Source organism: Aquarana catesbeiana, linkage group LG01, assembly GCF_042186555.1.
Source record: "Aquarana catesbeiana isolate 2022-GZ linkage group LG01, ASM4218655v1, whole genome shotgun sequence".
Lineage (NCBI taxonomy): Eukaryota > Metazoa > Chordata > Amphibia > Anura > Ranidae > Aquarana > Aquarana catesbeiana.
This window is the reverse complement of record NC_133324.1, coordinates 481,672,887-481,691,912: the sequence shown is the minus strand read 5'-3', so window position 1 is coordinate 481,691,912 and position 19,026 is coordinate 481,672,887. Positions and strand designations below refer to the sequence as shown.

Below are 19,026 nucleotides of genomic sequence, written 5' to 3'. Positions count from 1 at the left end.
AGAAACCAGAGCAGGCACTGACGTTGGCATATGTCAAAGGGAAATTGATCAATGAATATGACAAGACAGAAAATGTGCACCATGATGACAAAGCCCTTAAGATGTACAAAGGCATAAAGCACAAAAAAAGAAAGCAGAGCTTGTTTTCGCTGTAAAAGGACCGGTCACTTAAAGGACTGTTCTACCTGGAAAGCCGAGCAGCAAAGGCTACAGCTATCCACAAATTCACAGCAGCCACAAAGGAAACTGCAGACACATCATGGAGCGTCCTGTGTCACCTTTTAACGTGACACAGCGGCAAGCCACGCGGCTGCAACAAGCCACATGACTAGCGATGAGACTTTCTTCACAGACATTGATTACAGTGCAAAAGACAGTTTTTTCCTAGCAAACGGGGGAAAAGCATTACATAAGGAAGGTAGAGGCCGGGGCTTTCTGAACTGCATTACACCACAAGGAGGTAAACAGAGTATCCTTGTAAAGAAAGTGCTGTATGTTCCTGAACTAGAAGGCAGCCTTCTATCAGTGAAAAGTCTTGCAAAAAAACGGTCTCACAGTTAAGTACCAGGGGGGTGAATGCACAATTCACAATAAGCAATTCCTCGCAAAAGGAAAACTTTGATGATCGCCTATACAGGCTCATCACTACAGACCAGCAAGCCAATATAGTCTCCAATGGCCTACACAACAAATGTATTCACTTATGGCACAGAAGTCCAGAAGCAGGACAGGACATTATAAAGAGGTTTATCAGAAGATTTGACAATAGCACCTTGCAAAGTGCTCATGAAATGCAAATGCTGTATTGAAGCAAAAGCCACACATGTTCCCCTTCCACAGGCATCTCAAAAAAAAACTACCCAACCCCTTTTTTTTTTTTTTTAAATACACAGTGACATATGCGGTCCAATGAAAACTCCCATGTCAGGCGGGAACAGATATCTACTGACTTTCATCCAGGTACACAACTACTTATCTGATGAAACGCAAGAATGAAACATCAGAGAAACTTGCCATGTCTAGCAACAAATTCCAACAAACTAGAAATAATACGCACTGACAATGGTGGAGAATACATAAGCAAAGAAGTGGCCTCATACCTGAAGAGGCAAGGAATAGTACACCAAACAACCACACCGAACACTCACTCCTGAACAAAGTGGTGTAGCAGAAAGGAAAAATCGCACTCTTGGCCAGGAAATCACCAGGTGCATGTTGTTGGGTGCCAACCTACCTCACAAGTACTGGGAAGAAGCAGTCATGACTGCAACCTATCTACAGAACAGACTACCCTCGAGCCATTAAAAGTAATCCATTCTAAATGTGGCATGGATCAAAGCCTAGCATAGGGCACATCAGTGTGTTTGGATGTAAAGCATATGCCTATATTCCAAGTGAAAAGTGATCCAAGTTGAACAGATGGCATTCTAGTAGGCTACAGCGAGCAAACTAAGGGTTACAGAATCCTACACCCAAAGACTGACAAAGTGACAATAAGCAATAGTGTTCATTTTGATGAGACCATCAGAAACATCAATCCCTGAAAACCTGAAGTGAATATGCCAAGCAAACCAGAAGAAAAGGTCGACCAAAGCGAATCTGTGCAGGAGTCCGAAAAAGAGGTGGAACTCACAATGTCTAAAGTTTCCCCACCAGATCCTGCTGAACTGCCTGAAGTCAGAAAATCCACTCGGACCACAGAGGGGATACCACCCTGCAAGCTGTCGCACTGTCAAAACATACAGCATACTTGACCCAACATCCTGGAAAGACATAGAAAACTGCCAAAACATGAAGCCAATAAACTGAGTAAGGCAGCAGAAGAATTAAAGGCACTTCAAGAAAATAAAACCTGGACACTCTCACAGATCTCCCTCCTAACTGCAAAACTAGGAAGTAAGTGGACTTTCAAAGTAAAGTCAGACAAGGTCCATGAAGACATGGATGAGCGAGTTTGGGGTGGAGGAACTTCACTGAGTCCTGATCTATACCCGATAGAACGCCTTTTGGGATGAATGAGCGGAGACTGCAAGCCAGGCCTTCTCGTTCAACATCAGTCTCTAACCTCACAAATGTACTTGTATGGAAGAATGGTCAAACATTCCCAGAGACACTCCTAAACTTTGTAGACAGCCTTCCCAGATAAGTTCAAACTTTTATAGCTACAAAGGGTGGGCCAACTCAAAATTGAATCTTACGGACTTAGACTGGGATGCCATTAAAGTTCATGTGCGTGTAAAGGCAGGTGTCACAATACTTGTGGCAATATAGTGTATTGTACTTTCACATCAGCCCCTGCCCTCAAGCTTACAATCTAAGGTCCTTAACTCGCATTCATACACATACTAGGGCCAATTTAGATATAGCCCATTAACCTACCAGCATGCCTTCTGGAGTGTGGGAGAACACCAGAGTACTTGGCGGGGGGGGGGGGGGACCTACTCAGGAAAAGGGAGAACATGCAAACTCCAGGCAGGTAGTGTTGTGTTTGGGATTTGTACCAACAATCCCAGTGCTGCTAGGCGGAAGTGCTAACCACTTGGCCACTGGAAATATGTACTGCTGGGTATTTTTGGATGCGTGTGGGGTGTTTGTTTTTTTTTTTTTTTTTTTTCTGCAGGTGATCTGACCCAATCTCTAGCGGTGAAAGCTCTGATCCCACGCTGAGCTGTCAGCCGTGGCTTCGCTTTGTGGGCTGGTGCAGAGGACACATCTGTCAACGGAAGCCCCATAGTAAGTCTATGGGTGACGTTTCCCCCAACCCCCCCCCCCAATTCATTCCTCAGCCTTTGCCAGACATTTACTCAGAAGAGCTTCCGCCGCTAGAGATTGGGTTGGATCTCCTGCAGAAAGGGTATGTATACTGATTATTTTATTTATTTATTTTTTCCTTTTCTTTACAGGGTTAGATAGGTTAGCGTTAGAATGTTGGCTATAGATGCAGGGATTTTAGTTTTAGCATGGACATCCATTTTAACAGAGCTGCTCTTTTTAACCATATTTTGTTTAATCTGAGGAGTACACCCCTCACATTTTTGTAAATCATAATTTGTAAATTATATCTTTTCAGTGTTGCCACATGAAGAAATGACACTTTGCTACAGTTTGCTGAAGACAAACAGACTAAGGACATGGATTCCTGGAACCATGTCCTGTGGTCTGATGAGACCAAGATAAACTTATTTTGTTCAGATTGTGTTAAGCGTGTGTGGTGGCAACCAGGTGAGGAATACAAAGACAAGTCTGTCTTGCCTACAGTTAAGCATGGTGGTGGGAGTGCCACGGTCTGGGTCTGCATGAGTGGTGCCGGTACTGAAACTACAGTTCATTGAGGGACCCATGCATGCCAACATGTACTGTGACATACTGAAGTAGAGCATAATCCCCTCCCTTTGGAGACTGGGCCGCAGGGCAGTATTCTAACATAACAACCCCAAACACTCCTCCAAGACAACCACTGCCTTGCTAAAGAAGCTGAGGGTAAATGTGATGGACTGGCCAAGCATGTCTCCAGACCTAAACCCTATTGAGAATCTGTGGGGCATCTTCAAACGGAAGGTGGAGGCGCGCAAAGTCTCTAACCTCCACCAGCTCTGTGATGTCGTCATGGAGGGATGGAAGAGTACTCCAGTGGCAACCTGTGAAGCTCTGAACTTCATGCCCAAGAGGATTGAGGCAGTGTTGGAAAATGTTGCGCACAAAATATTGACACTTTGGGCCCAATTTGGACATTTTTACTTAGGGGGTGTACTCACTTTTGTTGCCAGCGGTTTAGACATTAATGACTGTGTGAGTTATTTTGAGGGGACCGCAAATTTACAGTTATACCAGCTGTACACTCACTACTTTTACATTTTAGCAAAGTGTAATTTCTTCAGTGTTGTCACATGAAAAGATATAATATATTTACAAAAATATGAGGGGTGTACTCATTTTTGTGAGGTATGTGTATGATTTTTCTCCCGGTAAAAGCAAGGTGTACCTGATAAAGTGGCCAGTGAGTGTATATTGTACTGTGCAAAAAGTTTACCCATGTGTGAAGAAATGCTGTAAAGTAATATTTTGGTGTGACTACCCTTTTTTGGCTTCAAACAACATGAATCCTTACACTTAGTCAGGGACTTTGTATGATTAGAATCCAAGTTGTATGAGGTCCAGTGTGAAGTTTCCACAGTCAGTGTTGATTTGAGGAGCCATGTCATCTGCTGGTGTTGGTCCACTGTGTTTTATCAAGTCAAAAGTTAGCACACAGGAAATGTTTGCTAGAGCACTTCATGCTTCCCTCTGCTGACCAGCTTATGGAGATGCCAATTTCATTTTCCAGGAGGACTTGGCACCTGCCCACACTGCCAAAAGTACCAATACCTGGTGATCATGGTATCTCTGTGCTTGATTGGCCAGCAAACTCGCCTGACCTAAAAACCCCATAGAGAATCTGTGGGGTATTGTCAAGAGGAAGATGAGACACAAGACCCAACAATGCAGATTAGCTGAAGGCCGCTATCAAAGCAAGTGAGCCTACTTGAATTTTGAACAACAATACTTTACCGTCTGTCTGTCCTTCAGCCATATTATCGGACACATGTTACTATGGAATGACGCTCACGTCTTCCAAACCTTCCTGTAGTTGTATGGTCCCGTACAGCAGCGGTCGTACTGAGTATATGTGTATACAGATCTATTGTGTGTGGGGTTTTTTTTTTTTTTTTTTTAATGAAATGGTATATTTTTATGTTTCTTTAATAAATATTTTTGTATTAATTTTGTATTACTGTGCCTAAAAAGTCCAAAGTCCCTCCCCCTATCTATACAGTATGGCACAACTGCAAACCTACCAAGACATGGCCGTCCACCTAAACTGACAGACCAGGTAAGGAGAGCAATAATCGGAGAAGCAGCCAATAGGCCCATGCTAACTCTGGAGGAGCTGCAGAGATCCACAGCTCAGGTGGGAGAATCTGTCCACGGGACAATGATTAGTCATGCACTCCACAAACTAGCCTTTATGGAAGAGTGGCAAGAAGAAAGCCATAAGTCCAGTTTGCAGTTTACAAGAAGCCATGTGGGGGACACGGCAAACATGTGGAAGAAGGTGCTCTGGTCAGATGAGACCAAATTTTAACTTTTTGGCCTAAAAGCAAAATGCTATGTGTGGTGGAAAACTAACACCGCTAATCACCCTGAACACACCCTCCCCACCAAGAAACATGGTGGTGGCAGCATCATCTTGTGTGGATGCTTTCTTTATCGTACATCATGGGACACAGAGCACCATAATAATGACTATGTGGGTTATACGCTTACATCCAGGTGATTGGACACTGGCAACCAATAGTAAGACTGTTCCTCCCATATAACCCCTCCTATACAGGAAGTGTCAGTAAATAAAGTGCTGCGCAATTCATAAGAGTCCATAAATTGATAAAAACACAAGTGGTGTTGGTGTAGATAAACAAGCAAATTGAAGTGCAAATGACACGCAGGAAACAAATCTCAAAGACGGGTGTCAGTGATCCCTCCACCGCACACAGATGGCCTCTCACCTCCCCAAATTCGACCTGAAACAGGTCACACAGCGAGAGTCAGTGTAGCTGACACAGCAATCCAGGCAAACACTCCGGACATAGCCGCTCCAGGATGCATCTCAGTCAACATAATATGGCATGTGGAAAGAGATAACAAAGCGATCTAATGCTCTCTGTATGTTCAATCTTTTATTAAGGTAAAAAAGATAAGTTGCACTTGCATATAACGGCACTCAGGTCCGAGTGCCGGCGGACAAACAAAACTGATAGTGAACGAGATGGCCGCGGGTGACATCATGCAAACACCCGACCCCCGTACGCGTTACGTCCGTAGGCAGGACTTCATCAGCAAAAGCAAAATGCTATGTGTGGTGGAAAACTAACACTGCTAATCACCCTGAACACACCCTCCCCCACCAAGAAACATGGTGGTGGCAGCATCATGTTGTGGGGATGCTTTCTTTATCGTACATCACGGGACACAGAGCACCATAATAATGACTACGTGGGTTATACGCTTACCTCCAGGTGATTGGACACTGGCAACCAATAGTAAGACGGTTCCTCCCATATAACCCCCTCCTATACAGGAAGTGCCTCAGTTTTTTTCGCCAGTGTCTTGAAGGTGATGGTCATGGCTGTTGAAGCTCTTCAGTTTCTTCAAAGAATGTCCCATTGAGGATGTTGTAATCGGATCCATTTGGATGGCTTACTAAGCTAAAGTGGATGGTACCCGAACCTCGGCTCAAAAACGAGGTATTGCTTGTAATGTGTCCTTTTTAGGCGCTGGAGCCTTGTTAAAAGTGGTATTCCTGGTCAACCTTGCCCAAGGAAACCACAAAGGGTGCTTTACAGGTCCAGGGGTGTGGACCCCAATATATGGGGGACCCGGTCCCTGAAGGTCCTTAGAGGCGCTACCCGCCGTGATGGGGGAAGATTGGGCCTGGCAAGACAGGCCCTGCTGCTTGGGATGGTGAGTACTCCCCATTGGGGTTCATTATATATGTATTTCCCCCTGTTTTGTTTCTGCACTACCACAGTGAGCCTGGATCCGTTGTCCGGGGTACAGAGGCCGATTGGCGCGCTTTTAAAAAAATTTATATTTTCTTTCCTTTTACAGGCGAGTGCGCATGTGCGTCCATCGCGTGCGCCACTGTCCACGTCACGGCGCTGCGTGTGTCAGGATGGCGCATGCGGTGGTCGGGTTGCCGGCCGCTGATGCGCGAGCTCGATCCCATGCTAGGGTTTATAGCATGGAGCTCCTGGCATGCGCGGAACGAATGGTGGGCACGTGAATCGGATGGTCTTGGACAGCGGTGACAGGTTAAGGACGGGTTGTAGTTGTGGGGAGTACTCCTTGGTGTTTCTCGTATGTAAGCAATGTCTTCCAAAAGACGAGCAACAGGGAACAAGGCAAGCCCAGGGGTAAAAGTCCCTCCACAAATAGCAGGAGACCAACCCCATACTAATGCAGCCTCAGTCTCTACTGAAGGACCTGCGGCTTCTGACCTGGCTGAGCCATTACACTTGTCAGGCATAGTAGCCACTACCAATGTACCTGCCTCGGCTTATGTTACGAAGGATGATTTGGCATCTGCCTTGGCAGGCCTGGAAGGCAAGATAGCTGGCATGATTGCCTCTGTAACACAGGGGGGAAGGAAGCGTAATAGATCTCCCTCCCCTGAGCCTGGGCCAAGTGGTGAGTCACTAGAGCCAGGGCTGTGTTTTGGCCTAGGCCGACTAGGCCTAGGCCTAGGGCGGCACTTTGCGGGGGGCGGCAAAAAGGGCCGCCCCCCCATCCCCCCCCCCCCCGCATGGGAGAAAGCCCCCCCACCCGTCTTGCTGATTCCCGGCTCCCGCTGCCACCTCCCGCACACATGCAGCGCACGGCGGCCGGCTTTCTGTAGCGGCGCCGTGGTGTATGGGCGTGCTTGTCAGAGTAGGGGGGCGTGAGATACACCATAATCAACAGGTGACAGGTGGAGCCTTAAGCTCCGCCTACCCTCCCCTGCACTGCTTTGCTGCAGTGAATCTTCTCCTCGGCCCTGGGGCTGTGAGGTCAGGAGAGAGAGGAGCATGAGGGAAACCCCCAGGACAGCAGGTACAATGATTTTAAAAAGTATATCAGTGTTATGGGCACTGGCAGAATTTGATGGGCACAGTGGCTGCGTTTGATGGGCACAGTGGCTGCGTTTGATGGGCACAGTGGCTGCGTTTGATGGGTACAGTGGCTGCGTTTGATGGGTACAGTGGCTGCGTTTGATGGGTACAGTGGCTGCGTTTGATGGGCACAGTGGCTGCGTTTGATGGGCACAGTGGCTGCGTTTGATGGGCACAGTGACTGCGTTTGATGGGCACAGTGAGACCCCCCCCCCCCCCGTGATAGCATTAAAACTCAGCAGCTAAAAATACTGTAGCTACTGACTTTTAATATTAGGACACTTACCTGTCCAGGGATTCGGCGATGTCGACACCTCAGCCGATTTTCGGATTGGCTCTCGTTTTTTGCCACTATCATTCATGGTAAGGGAAACCGACTGGTTCCCTACTGCACATGTGCGAAGCGCGTTGCACTTTCTGAATGGCCCAGTGGAGGAAGGAGGAGGGGGGGGCAAACTTCAGAGGGGACAGCGCAGTTTTCCAGAAGTGGGGAAGGGTACCTGTCAGAAACAGGTACCCGTTCCCCCCTGAAAGGTGCCAAATGAGCCGGAAGGGGGAGTGTTTACAGATGATAAGGTGGGTCTTAAACAGGAAGGGGTGTGGCCTCGGCAGGATGGGGTGGGTCGTATTTAAATTAGGGGGGGTGCATGCATTTAGTCAGGCCTAGGGCAGCACAAAACCTAAATACACCACTGACTAGAGCCCCAGGACTCTTATAGCCAGATGGGTCCAGGTGACCTGGAACCAGAATGGGCAGAGGATCCGGAGGAGTTGGTCTTAAAGGACCAGGACGTAGGGGAGGCTGAAGATTCCTCGGCTGAGGAATCTGGCTCTGAAGAACCAATGTCAGCCTCCCATTCCCAGAAATTGTTTATCCAATCTTTAATGGAGATAGTACGAATTGGGTTTAAGTTACCTCCGGCTCAGGAGTCTGCACTCTCTTGTTCTACTTTGGGATCTTTGCGACCTAAACAAATTTCCCAAGCTTTTCCCTTGCATCCGTTACTGGAGCAGGTAATTTATGCATACTGGGAACATCCTGACAGGATATACTTACCTCCCAAGAGGTTTTCTGTGTTATACCCTATGGAGGAAAAGTTTAGAAAGAAATGGAGCACACCTTTGGTAGACGCTGCCATATCTTCTGTGAATAAGAATTTAACCTGTCCAGTGGATAATGCCCAGGTTTTCAAGGATCCGGCTGATAAAAAGCTAGAGTCCTTATTAAAGGCCTCCTTTTTCAGTTGCCGGTGCAGCAGTTCAGCCTGCTATTGGGATTTGTCAATCCCTAAAGGATCGCTTTAAGAAGATGGTAAAGAACATATCTTGCCAGGGGGAATCTGCCGAGGAGCTATCAAATCCCCTCATGCCTTGTGTTTTGCGGTAGACGCTTTAAAAGACTCAATTCAACAGATGTGTCGTTTTGCGTTGTTATCAGTTCATATGCGCCAAGTATTGTGGCTAAAGAACTGGTCTGCTGAGACACCATGTAAAAAGCTACTTGCTGCCTTTCCTTTTCATGGAGAGCGCCTGTTTGGCGATTATCTGGATAAATATATCCAATAGATCTCAGGAGGTAAGAGCGCTCTGCTTCCTATTAAAAAGAAGGGGAAGCAGCCCTCTTATAAAATTCCTAATCCCCCAGGGCCTGGTGCCTCTTCCCCTAAGTGGTATCGACGGCCTCAGCCATCTGGGTTTAAAAGACCACAGGGTCAGAAAAAGCCCTGGACCCAAAAGCCACCCAAGCCCAACTCCAAGTCTTCCTTGTGAAGGGACGCCCCCACTCTCAAGGGTGGGGGGGCAGGCTTTGGCTGTTTGGGGAGGCCTGGGAGGAAGTGGTTCAAGACAGATGGGTCATTTCCACTGTAAAGAACGGTTACAGAATAGAGTTCTGGGAGGTTCCCCCGAACAGTTTTCTACATTCAAGGGTCCCGGTGGACCCAGAGAAAAGAGGATGCCTATTCCTAGCCTTACACCATCTGCTGATGCAAGGAGTAATTGTAAAGGTCCCGCACGAGAAAAGATTCAAGGGGTTTTACTCAAACCTATTCACCGTGCCAAAACCAAATGGGGAAGTAAGGCCCATTTTGGACCTCAAGGCCCTCAACTTCTTTGTAGATGTCTGATCCTTCTGCATGGAATCAGTTCGCTCGGTCATAAGGTCCCTGAGAAAAGGAGACTATTTAGCATCCATAGATATCAAGGATGCGTACCTTCGCGTACCTTCATGTACCGATCTTCAGTCCACACCAAAGGTTCTTATGCTTCGCTGTAGAGGGCAGTCATTTCCAGTTTGTGGCATTGCCTTTCAGTCTAGCCACAGCCTCCAGGGTCTTCACAAAGGTTGTGGCCCCAGTGTTGGCTTCCCTAAGATCTCAAGGAGTCTCTATAATAGGATATCTGGACGACCTACTTCTAGGGGAATGCTCACGCCCTACACTAGTTCAAAACGTGTCAAGTACAGTGCGGGTCTCACAACGCCTAGGTTGGGTGCTAAACTTGGACAAGTCGGCTCTTTGTCCAACCCAAGCCTTGGTGTATCTGGGTCTGGTCTTAGACACCGTCCAAGAAAAGGTGTTACTTCTGCCCTTAAAGGTCGCCTCCATAGTGGAACTTGTACAGAGGGGGAAAAAAAGAACACCTTCTGTTCGGCTGTGCATGAGCTTATTGGGCAAGATGGTGTCATCTTTCAGTGCAGTGCCATATGCACAGTTCCACTCCAGAGTGTTCCAGAACAGTATCCTGAAAGCCTGGGACAAGTCTGCGCGAACCTTGGATCAACCTATGGTTCTATCTCCACAGGTTCTATGGGGCGCTCGTGACTGGTTCTTTCTTATACCTTATTGTCCTCCCACTACTTTCTCGCAAGTAACTTCCTGTTAAAATGTCTGACCTCATTTCCTGTCTACGGCTGGAAATGGTGTGGCCTCCAAATTGATATACCCTTCTTCTTGGCTTCTACATATAGTTATTCAGTGTTTTACCCTCCATGAAGTGACTAGAGGCTATAGTGACGGAAGCCTTTTTTTAATTGTGAAGGCTTCCGTCACCATATCCTCTAGTCACTTCAGGAGGTATCATAATAGAGATCCAACAAAACTGACCTTCTGTGGAGTAGACAGAATGAGGCATTGGAGGGGTACTAATATGGAAGAAAACCATTTCACAAAACGAGACTAAATGGATATACCAGTTTTATACAATGGTGCCTTTAGGGTTGAATATAGAACTGGGTGTAAATTGAGTTATCGCTAATTTTAAACATAACTGTATATGGTATAAAATGTCCTTATATTATAGACCCGTATGTATGTGTGTGTGTGTGTATATGTATGTATGTGTATATATATATATATATATATATATATATATATATATATATATATATATATATATATATATATATATATATAAATTTTCCCCCATCGCTATAGTGTGAACCCAGGCTTACAGATGAGTTTGTTCCTTTTGATCGAAAAGAACAGAAGATACAATGTTTCTCTTTATCTCTGCTTAAGTGATGTTGTGAGAAACTTGGCAGGCTGCCTGTATGTTGTGTTTTTGTTTTGTTTTTTTGACAGCTGTCGGCTTGATCAGAGAACTCTCTGCACTGAATCAAGGAAATGCTTCTTTAAGATTGGGAGAGGGGGTTGAATCGCGATCCTTTAACGATTAATCGCGCAGCTCTAATAAGATTGTTCTGCCGCCTCCTCTTCCCTTTTTTGTAAATGTTTTATCAGTCACGTCTGTCATTTATACAATAATGGTGCACCCCCTTTTGCAGTTCAGCAATATGCTTATTCTAAATTTTTTGTTTTGTTTTTATATTGTAGGCCGCCTTTGACATACAAAAAAAAAAACTGCAAACATGGCTGTCGATGATTACAAGGAGCTGCTGAAACATTATGAATTGCATGAAACAATTGGCACAGGTACACCTTTTTTTTTTTTTTTTTTTTTTTTTTAATAATTGTAAACATACAGTGTGTATAGTATTTTTTTTGATTTTAGGAGTACCATTCATTTTCATTATGACCCAGGTACAAAAATGGCCATCGGTTTGTAGCTATAATGAAGGTATGACATCTCATTGTGACTGTGTTCTGCTTCCTTAAGGAAGAAGAGGTCCTTTTGTGTCTCTGGAATGTTGAGGTTTCCTTGCTTTCTTTGAAGTAAAGGATACAATTTTTACATTTTTGAGATCTGGCATCTTTCTGTTCTCTGTTATCAAATAGGAAAGATGTTTGCGTAATAGTTCAGCTGTTCCACTTAGGTGCTTAAAGCTGGCCATAGATGGATCGAATCTTGGGCCAGTTCAGTAGGGTCAGGCCGAGATTCGATCCATCTGTGGACAGGCTGATTGTACCCAAGTCGATTCATCAATCAACTCGATTACAACCAGCATGTCCGGCTTTAGCATGCTATAAATTCCCAGTGGCTATAGATGCTAGCAGTAATCTGTTCTCCCAGCCGAGATGGCTCACCCGTCCCTGCTGGGAGAACACAGTGGCTCTGTGGAAGGGAGTCCCCCATCTACACTCACTGTGTTGATGGGAGATTTGCTGGCTTAATTGACAAAGCTGTACTGTAGGTGCTCATTCAGTCAAAAAGAGCTGTACTGATTTTGTTGTCCTAAGGCTGTTGCAAAGCTATTACATTTTGGAATAAAAATTGTGCAATTGTGGCACGACTCAATACAAGTTGTTTTTTTCCAGGTCTTCTCTCCCCTCTTTCTCTTCTTGCAAGGACTTGGTGGGAGCCAATGACTGTCAGTTAATTCTTTGCTCAAAGTGGTGTTCCGGCCAAAATTATACTTTTTAAATAAAAATACCTCCTATAATACACAAGCTTAATGTATTCTAGTAAAGTTAGTCTGTAAACTAAGGTCTGTTTTGTTAGTTTTATAGCGGTAGTTTATTTTATAAACTTACAGCAGGCCGTGGCCATCTTAAGTGTGGGCATCTGAAGCCAGACTGTATTTCTTCCTGCATCTCATCCTTGCAGATCTCGCACATGCTCATTGCAGCACAAGCAGTGTAATAGGTTTCAGGTCAGGTTTCCATAGGAACGGCAGTGTCAGAGGAAGTTGCCACCCCTTCCCAGAAGGCATTGCAAACAGGAAATGATGCAATGGGCCACGGCCAGGGAGGAGGAAGTGAAAAATGAATACAGCAGATATACAGTAGGTGCTGAGAAAAAAAATTTAAAAATATCCAATTCGTTTACAGTGCACAGTTTAGTGAGGAATGCTGAAGAGTTGTAAAAGTAGGTGGAACTCCACTTTAATTTTTAGTCAAAATTTAAATTGCATACCTGATGCAGTCTGTCATTAGCATTAACACAGCAGTCTTTTTTTTTTTTTTTTTTTTTTTTGGGGCACACTTTTAGGCAGCCTATTTAAAATTAAAGTGGAGCTACATCCAAAGCGGGAAGTTTCGCTTTAAGTACTCCCCCTCCCACATTTGGCATGTCATTTTTTTGGGGGGGGGGGGAGCAGGTACCTAGTTTTGACACTTCCCACTTCCATTCGAGTGGATTATGTGATATGAGCGGAAATTCTCCTCTTCCCCCTCTCTGCAGTCACCTGGGACACATCACAGGTCCCAGACTACTGCCGGACCATTCAGGACACAGTGCGACTCACTCAGTGCCCACTGGCTCGGGTGGGCACGTTGCTGGATCGTGGGACATGTGAATTTGTCTTTATTGAAAGTAAGCAGCCACACTTTTTGTACATTTATTAAGTCAGCAGCTACAAACGACTGGAGCTCCTTTTTTTCTTTTGGTGTGATAACACTGTTCTGCAGTGAAATTGCACAGCAGTGTTGTCCCCCACTGGACAAGGTAGTCTTAGATGGAGACCTGTAGTGGTTTTTTTTTTTTTTTTTTTTTTTTTTTTTTAAAGGACTTTGTGGGATATACCAAATAAAGGTCATTGCAAACTAAGAATTAACAGGTCCTCCTGTAAATGATACATAAACTATAAATGATTCAAATAATGCTGAATTCACACATGGTCCACTGTGCTGTAAAATGCCTGTCACCATGGACACACAGAAAGCAATTTTCCTGCATGTCCCATCACACTGCAACACAACTCACAGCTGCCCTTAAATGCAGACAAGCTGTGTTTTTATCGCAGCACACTGTACACTTCAAGTAGAGTTTGTTCAAAACCACCTTTGGAAAGGACAGCTGTCGGAGAGGTAAAGCTCTCTGGCAGCTGTCAGTTCTAGTGTGAATTTGCCCTAAAAGTTGAGCATTGTGCAGTGGGTTAAAAGTCCTGCATGCTGAATCTTTGTGCTTTCATCAATTGCATGCTCTAGAGTCCAATAGTAACACAACTAAAATGCATTTTAAAACGCACCGCACAGATGTGAACTGGCCCTTAAGTGGCAATAAACCCAAAAGCAAACCTTTATTATATTGCAGCTTACAATTGTTGTGATGGCTGCAATAGTTTTCATTTTTTAGGCTTTCTTTCCTTTTGTTTTCACCTGGTGATCTAGCCAGTAAGTCTGTTTTCTCAACAGAATTGGCTGTTCTGCAAAAGTAGCAGTTAAAGGGGTAAGATAAACGATTTACCACTGTCAGGGGTGCTTACAATAATACCTTTTTTTTATTTATTTAAAACCTTTTATCCCAAAAAAAAAACTTGTTGTAACTGCATAAAGAATGTTCGCTGGTGTTTGGCTTCAATTTGTTAGTATATCTAAAACCAACTCATTTTTAAACATTTAATACCAGAAGTCAGTAAGCATTTGCAATTCATCTTGAGAGTACTTTATCAGTTTTACTCCAAATGAAAACTTTTTTTGGTTAATATACTTCACTTTTTCTTTTAATAGGTGGCTTTGCAAAAGTCAAGCTTGCGACCCATCTTCTTACTGGTGAAAAAGTGGCTATCAAAATCATGGACAAAGAGTCCCTTGGGGTATCTAGACAGTTTGTACAATTTTATATATATTTATTTTTACAATCTTTATTTCTGAAAATTTAAATGAAGTTTTTGCAACCATTCCATTGGGAAATGGTACAGATAATTTACAGACTTGCATACAACCAAAATAAAGGGAAGAGGCAAGTATTTAGAACCATCATGACTCTTATCCGAGAGCAAGTCTGTAGAAGAAGCTTGATTGTAAGCAGGACAATACTCTGGGGTTGACTTACTAAAGGCAAATAGACTATGCACTTTGGAAGAATATTTCTTCCGGAGCTTAGTAAATGAGGGGAAGCTCTGACTTCCATCATCCAGTCATGTGCAAGCAACAATAATAATTTTTTTTTTTTTTTTTTCTTGCATGGAATTTGGTATTCTTTGCATAGCAAAGCTTCACCTCCTTTACTAAGCTCTACAGCAACTACACTTGCAAAGCGTGCAGTCTATTTGCCTATAATAAATGTACCCCAATGTGGAGCTTTACAATGTTTCATTGAAGGAATCCTTGTTGACTTGGGTGGGAAGGGGGTACACCCAACGTTGACTAGAATGCAAATTAGGGAATGTCTGGTATGGAAGCTTTGGGGGGGGATGAAAATGGGGAAAGAAATGGGGATAAAGAGAACTGTGCCAGACCGGGAGGATATGAAGTGCCCAGAACTGGGTAGTAAAAGATTTCCTGGGGGTCGAGAAAGGCAGGGAAAAGAGGGGCGAGTTCCTGATTCCAAGGGAGGTGTGAGATTGAGCCCTCAAGGAGTTGTTTATATTCCTCAGTGTAGGGGGAAGTCCATCCAGTGGAACCATGTGGTATAGAATTTGGAAGAGTTCCTCTTGATTGAGTTAGTAAGGTCTTCATTCGTTCAATGTCTTCAGTTCGACAGCAATCGCTGTATAGTGAGTGGTGAAGGAGACTTCCACAGAGCCGAAATGCAGCCTTGAAAGGGAAATCATTATGATAGAGAAAGGAGCCTGGGCCTTTTTGTATTTGTTGGTCTGTAAATCTTTGGGTCAGTGTGTGTACATTTCGTGTGTCCAGTTGTTTTGCAATCGTAGACCGGACCAGAAAATAGGACCAGGGATTCTCCTGTGGTGAATCCCTCTGCCAGCAGGAGTCAGGAACAGATGGGTAACTAGAACGTAAAAGCTTAGGGATACCGTACCACCGTGTAACAATTTTATAACCCAATTCCTGGTATTTACTACTTGTGTACGAGTGAAAAGATGGCATAAGAATTTTTGGTTCTGGCCTGTAAAGGTAGAGCTGTGAGTCTGAGTTCCATTGGTCTAGGAAGCGAGGTGTGGGCTGTGAAGATCCCAATATTAACCTGTAAGTAAACGAGAAGAATTATTAAAGATTGCCGCTAAGCACACGTTCACATTGGGCAAATATGACATGCCAAATCTGCGGCTATTGCAGGCAATGGCACGGTCCGAATTCCAAAAGTAGTTTCTGTACTACTTTTGGCGACTTGGGGGGGGGGGGGGGATTCGAATAGACGTCTGTGCATGAACTCGCACAGATGTCTGTCAAATCGCCCCTGAAGTTGGGACTGCATTACCAGTTTGAAATTGTGCGAGTTCAGCTGAACTCGCATGATTTCTAACCTGCATCAGTGTGATCCTAGGCTTAGTCTTGAATTTCCATACAAATGGAGCGAGAGGATGTTCAAATAGCTGTGCATTCAGTAGGAAATGCGAGATATGGACTGTACGCATTGGGCCTGAGGGTAAAAAAGACAGGCCTGACATTTGGCGTGCTGATATCCAGTATGCATGATGCAGAAAATGGAGCGCTAATTCTGATTAGGTAGGACAATAAATAAAGTATGTTGCTGAAAGTGGAAGATGGGAAATGGATTGCTGCACTGACACTCCGTGTTAATTATGTAGACTAAAATGTTTTCGTAGACTAAATAAATACTATTTTTGTTGATTAAATATGACTAAAACTAAAATGGAATTTTAGTCAAGAGTATGACTAAAACTAAATTCAAATTTGCTGCCAAAACACTGGAGATTCATTGCTTGGTTGGGGTGTGCCTGCTCCAACCTAATCTGCGTGTGAGGTGGTTGGCTAAATAATAATTTATCCCTACCTTGGAATTTCAGTCGGCGAAGAATAGAGTGCGTAATCCTGGCCAGTTTTGAGGCCCAGGTGTAATTTAAACTGTTTGTAAACCTAAAGAAAAAAATACGAAGGTACTGTTCCTTTTTAAGGCATGAATAACAGCACTGTGCAATTCTTCTCTTCCTAACCGGTAATAAACCTGGTTCATCCTGACATTTCCTGAGTCCCCCTGCTGACCATGATCATGGCTGCTGAGCCCTGACTTCCGTGGTCTGGTTACGTGTCTCCGTCATCCCTGCCCTGCTCTCTCTCCTCTGACAGTCTCTCCCACCTCCCTCCCTGTCCGCATGGGATCACTTTCCTCCCGCCTCCTATTCAGCTGCATAATGCAGCCCATAGGACAGTAATCCCGTGGAGATATGCTGCCATTAATGAAAATGTGTTTGTTAGAAATAGGGGAAATACCTTTTCTGACACCGCAGCTGTTCAATCACATGATTCCCCTCTACTGGCTGGCCTCGCTCTATGGAGAGAAGCAGGAGGGGCAGAGATTACCCTGTAACATTGGCCAGCAGAATGGAATCTTGGCCCCTCCCACTTATCTGCAAAAATCAAGGCTGGTCACCACAGGGGGAAATCGTGTGACTGCACAGCTGCAGTGTCAGAAAAGGTATTTTCCCTGTCCATTTCTAACAAACACACTTTCATTAATGGCAGCATATCTGCATTGGATACATGTAAAGTCGCTTTAGTAACTTTACAAACACTTTAAGCATGGATTGTAATTGCTTGAAATAGCAAGCCAGTATATGAATTGGAATCGATTGGAGTGGGTACAGGATCCTAGGGACATTACACCTACCCATCCAAAAAAAAAAACTCTGGGTGGATCATGTCGTCAGCCGGGCCCAGTGCGGAAATTTTACAACAAAGGGGAGAAGTAGGGCTAAAGCTTTTTGTCCTATTTCTCCTTGAAATCACAGGAGTGCACTTTATTCCGCACTCCTGTGACCTGTATTCAGCCATTCCAAGCTCTGGAGAGATCCCGACCTTAATGTCCGATCCACCTAGATGCCTGAGCCAGACGCTCCCTCTCCCTCCAGTCTGGCGCTCCATTGAGTGCTGGGGGGGGGGCGGGCAGAGCAGACAGTCACAGGCTCCATGCTCGCTGTCAGATTGCTCAGCTCAGTGTAGAGGTGGCTGGGGGCAGATGCAGCATTGGCTTGATGCTTCCTCCACCTAGGTGAGTATGAATGTGTTTTTGTTTTTTTCCCTATTCTGCATTTCTCTTTTAAGCATATAAAGGTTTGATCACTCCCTGGGCAATTGGATAACTAAATATTTAATGTGGGAAGAGGCCCATTTGAAATTTTAAAATTGGCTTGTAGAGCCTGGAGGACAGTTCTGGGGGAGTCGGGTTGAGTGTTTGAGCCAAATTCTGCAAGGAGGCTAGGTATTATGGTGAGTGGATTGCTGAGAAAATGTAATGGACCATTGAGAATGGTCATCGTAGGTGATACCGGTGATATTTGGTTTGCTCCAACTGTTCTCAGGAATGGCTCTAGAGTTGGAATAAATATAAGTGGGAAGAGCAGACATCCCTGTCTTATGACGTTTCAGATAGAGAATTCACATTGCGGTTCTCCATTTGCATGTACTTGTGTTGTAGGAGAAGAATAAAGCATATTGGGACCAAAGCTTATGGCCTCCAGAGTGAGACATGTGAAAGACCAATCTACCCTATTGAAGGCCTTTTCCACGTTGAAAAGATAAAGGTGTGATGGACTTCAATAGGTCAGAGTGAATACAATTATTGCACGAATAGTACCATCTCTGGCTTCACTAGAGAGCATAATGCCCACATGGTCCAGGTGAATGAGTATCTGTAGGAGAGGAACTAGGTGAATAGCAATAAATTTGGCAAATTACTTTAGACCTATGTTGTGGAGACTTGCTCCTGAGCCAGGCTGTGCATGTCATGTCTATAGACACACACAGCATGGCTGCCCAAATCCCCCCCCACTCCTGCTGCTGCATCTGTCCTGTGAGGAGAAAGAGGTGCTCTGGGGCACAGCGCTGAATAGAAGGTGGGCTAGGGGGAGCTGAACATGGAAGGTTTTTACCTTAATACAGAGAATGCAATAAGGTATAAATAATTTTTTGACTTTTTTCAACCACTCTAAATTGTCATGTAAACATTAAAAATGTGTTCTAATGTCCTTTCCGAGATTTATTAATGCCACTTTACACTCTTAAAGCAACCATTTAACCTGACTTTGGTGATTAATGTACTGTATGGGTTTTAGGTTCCATTCACACTTGTAACACTC

General features: G+C 44.5%; 1 protein-coding gene across 2 annotated transcripts in view; it reads left to right on the top strand.

The window, feature by feature from the left end:
* MELK (maternal embryonic leucine zipper kinase) overlaps positions 1–19,026 on the top strand; it is a 102,675-nt gene that overhangs the window by 18,513 nt on the left and 65,136 nt on the right. For both annotated transcript variants that reach the window (XM_073591757.1, XM_073591749.1), the window contains exons 2-3: positions 11,519–11,617; positions 14,534–14,619. In XM_073591757.1, coding sequence (XP_073447858.1) covers positions 11,554–11,617; positions 14,534–14,619 — 150 coding nt within the window. In that variant the 5' untranslated portion in view covers positions 11,519–11,553. The remainder of the gene's footprint in view (positions 1–11,518; positions 11,618–14,533; positions 14,620–19,026) is intronic.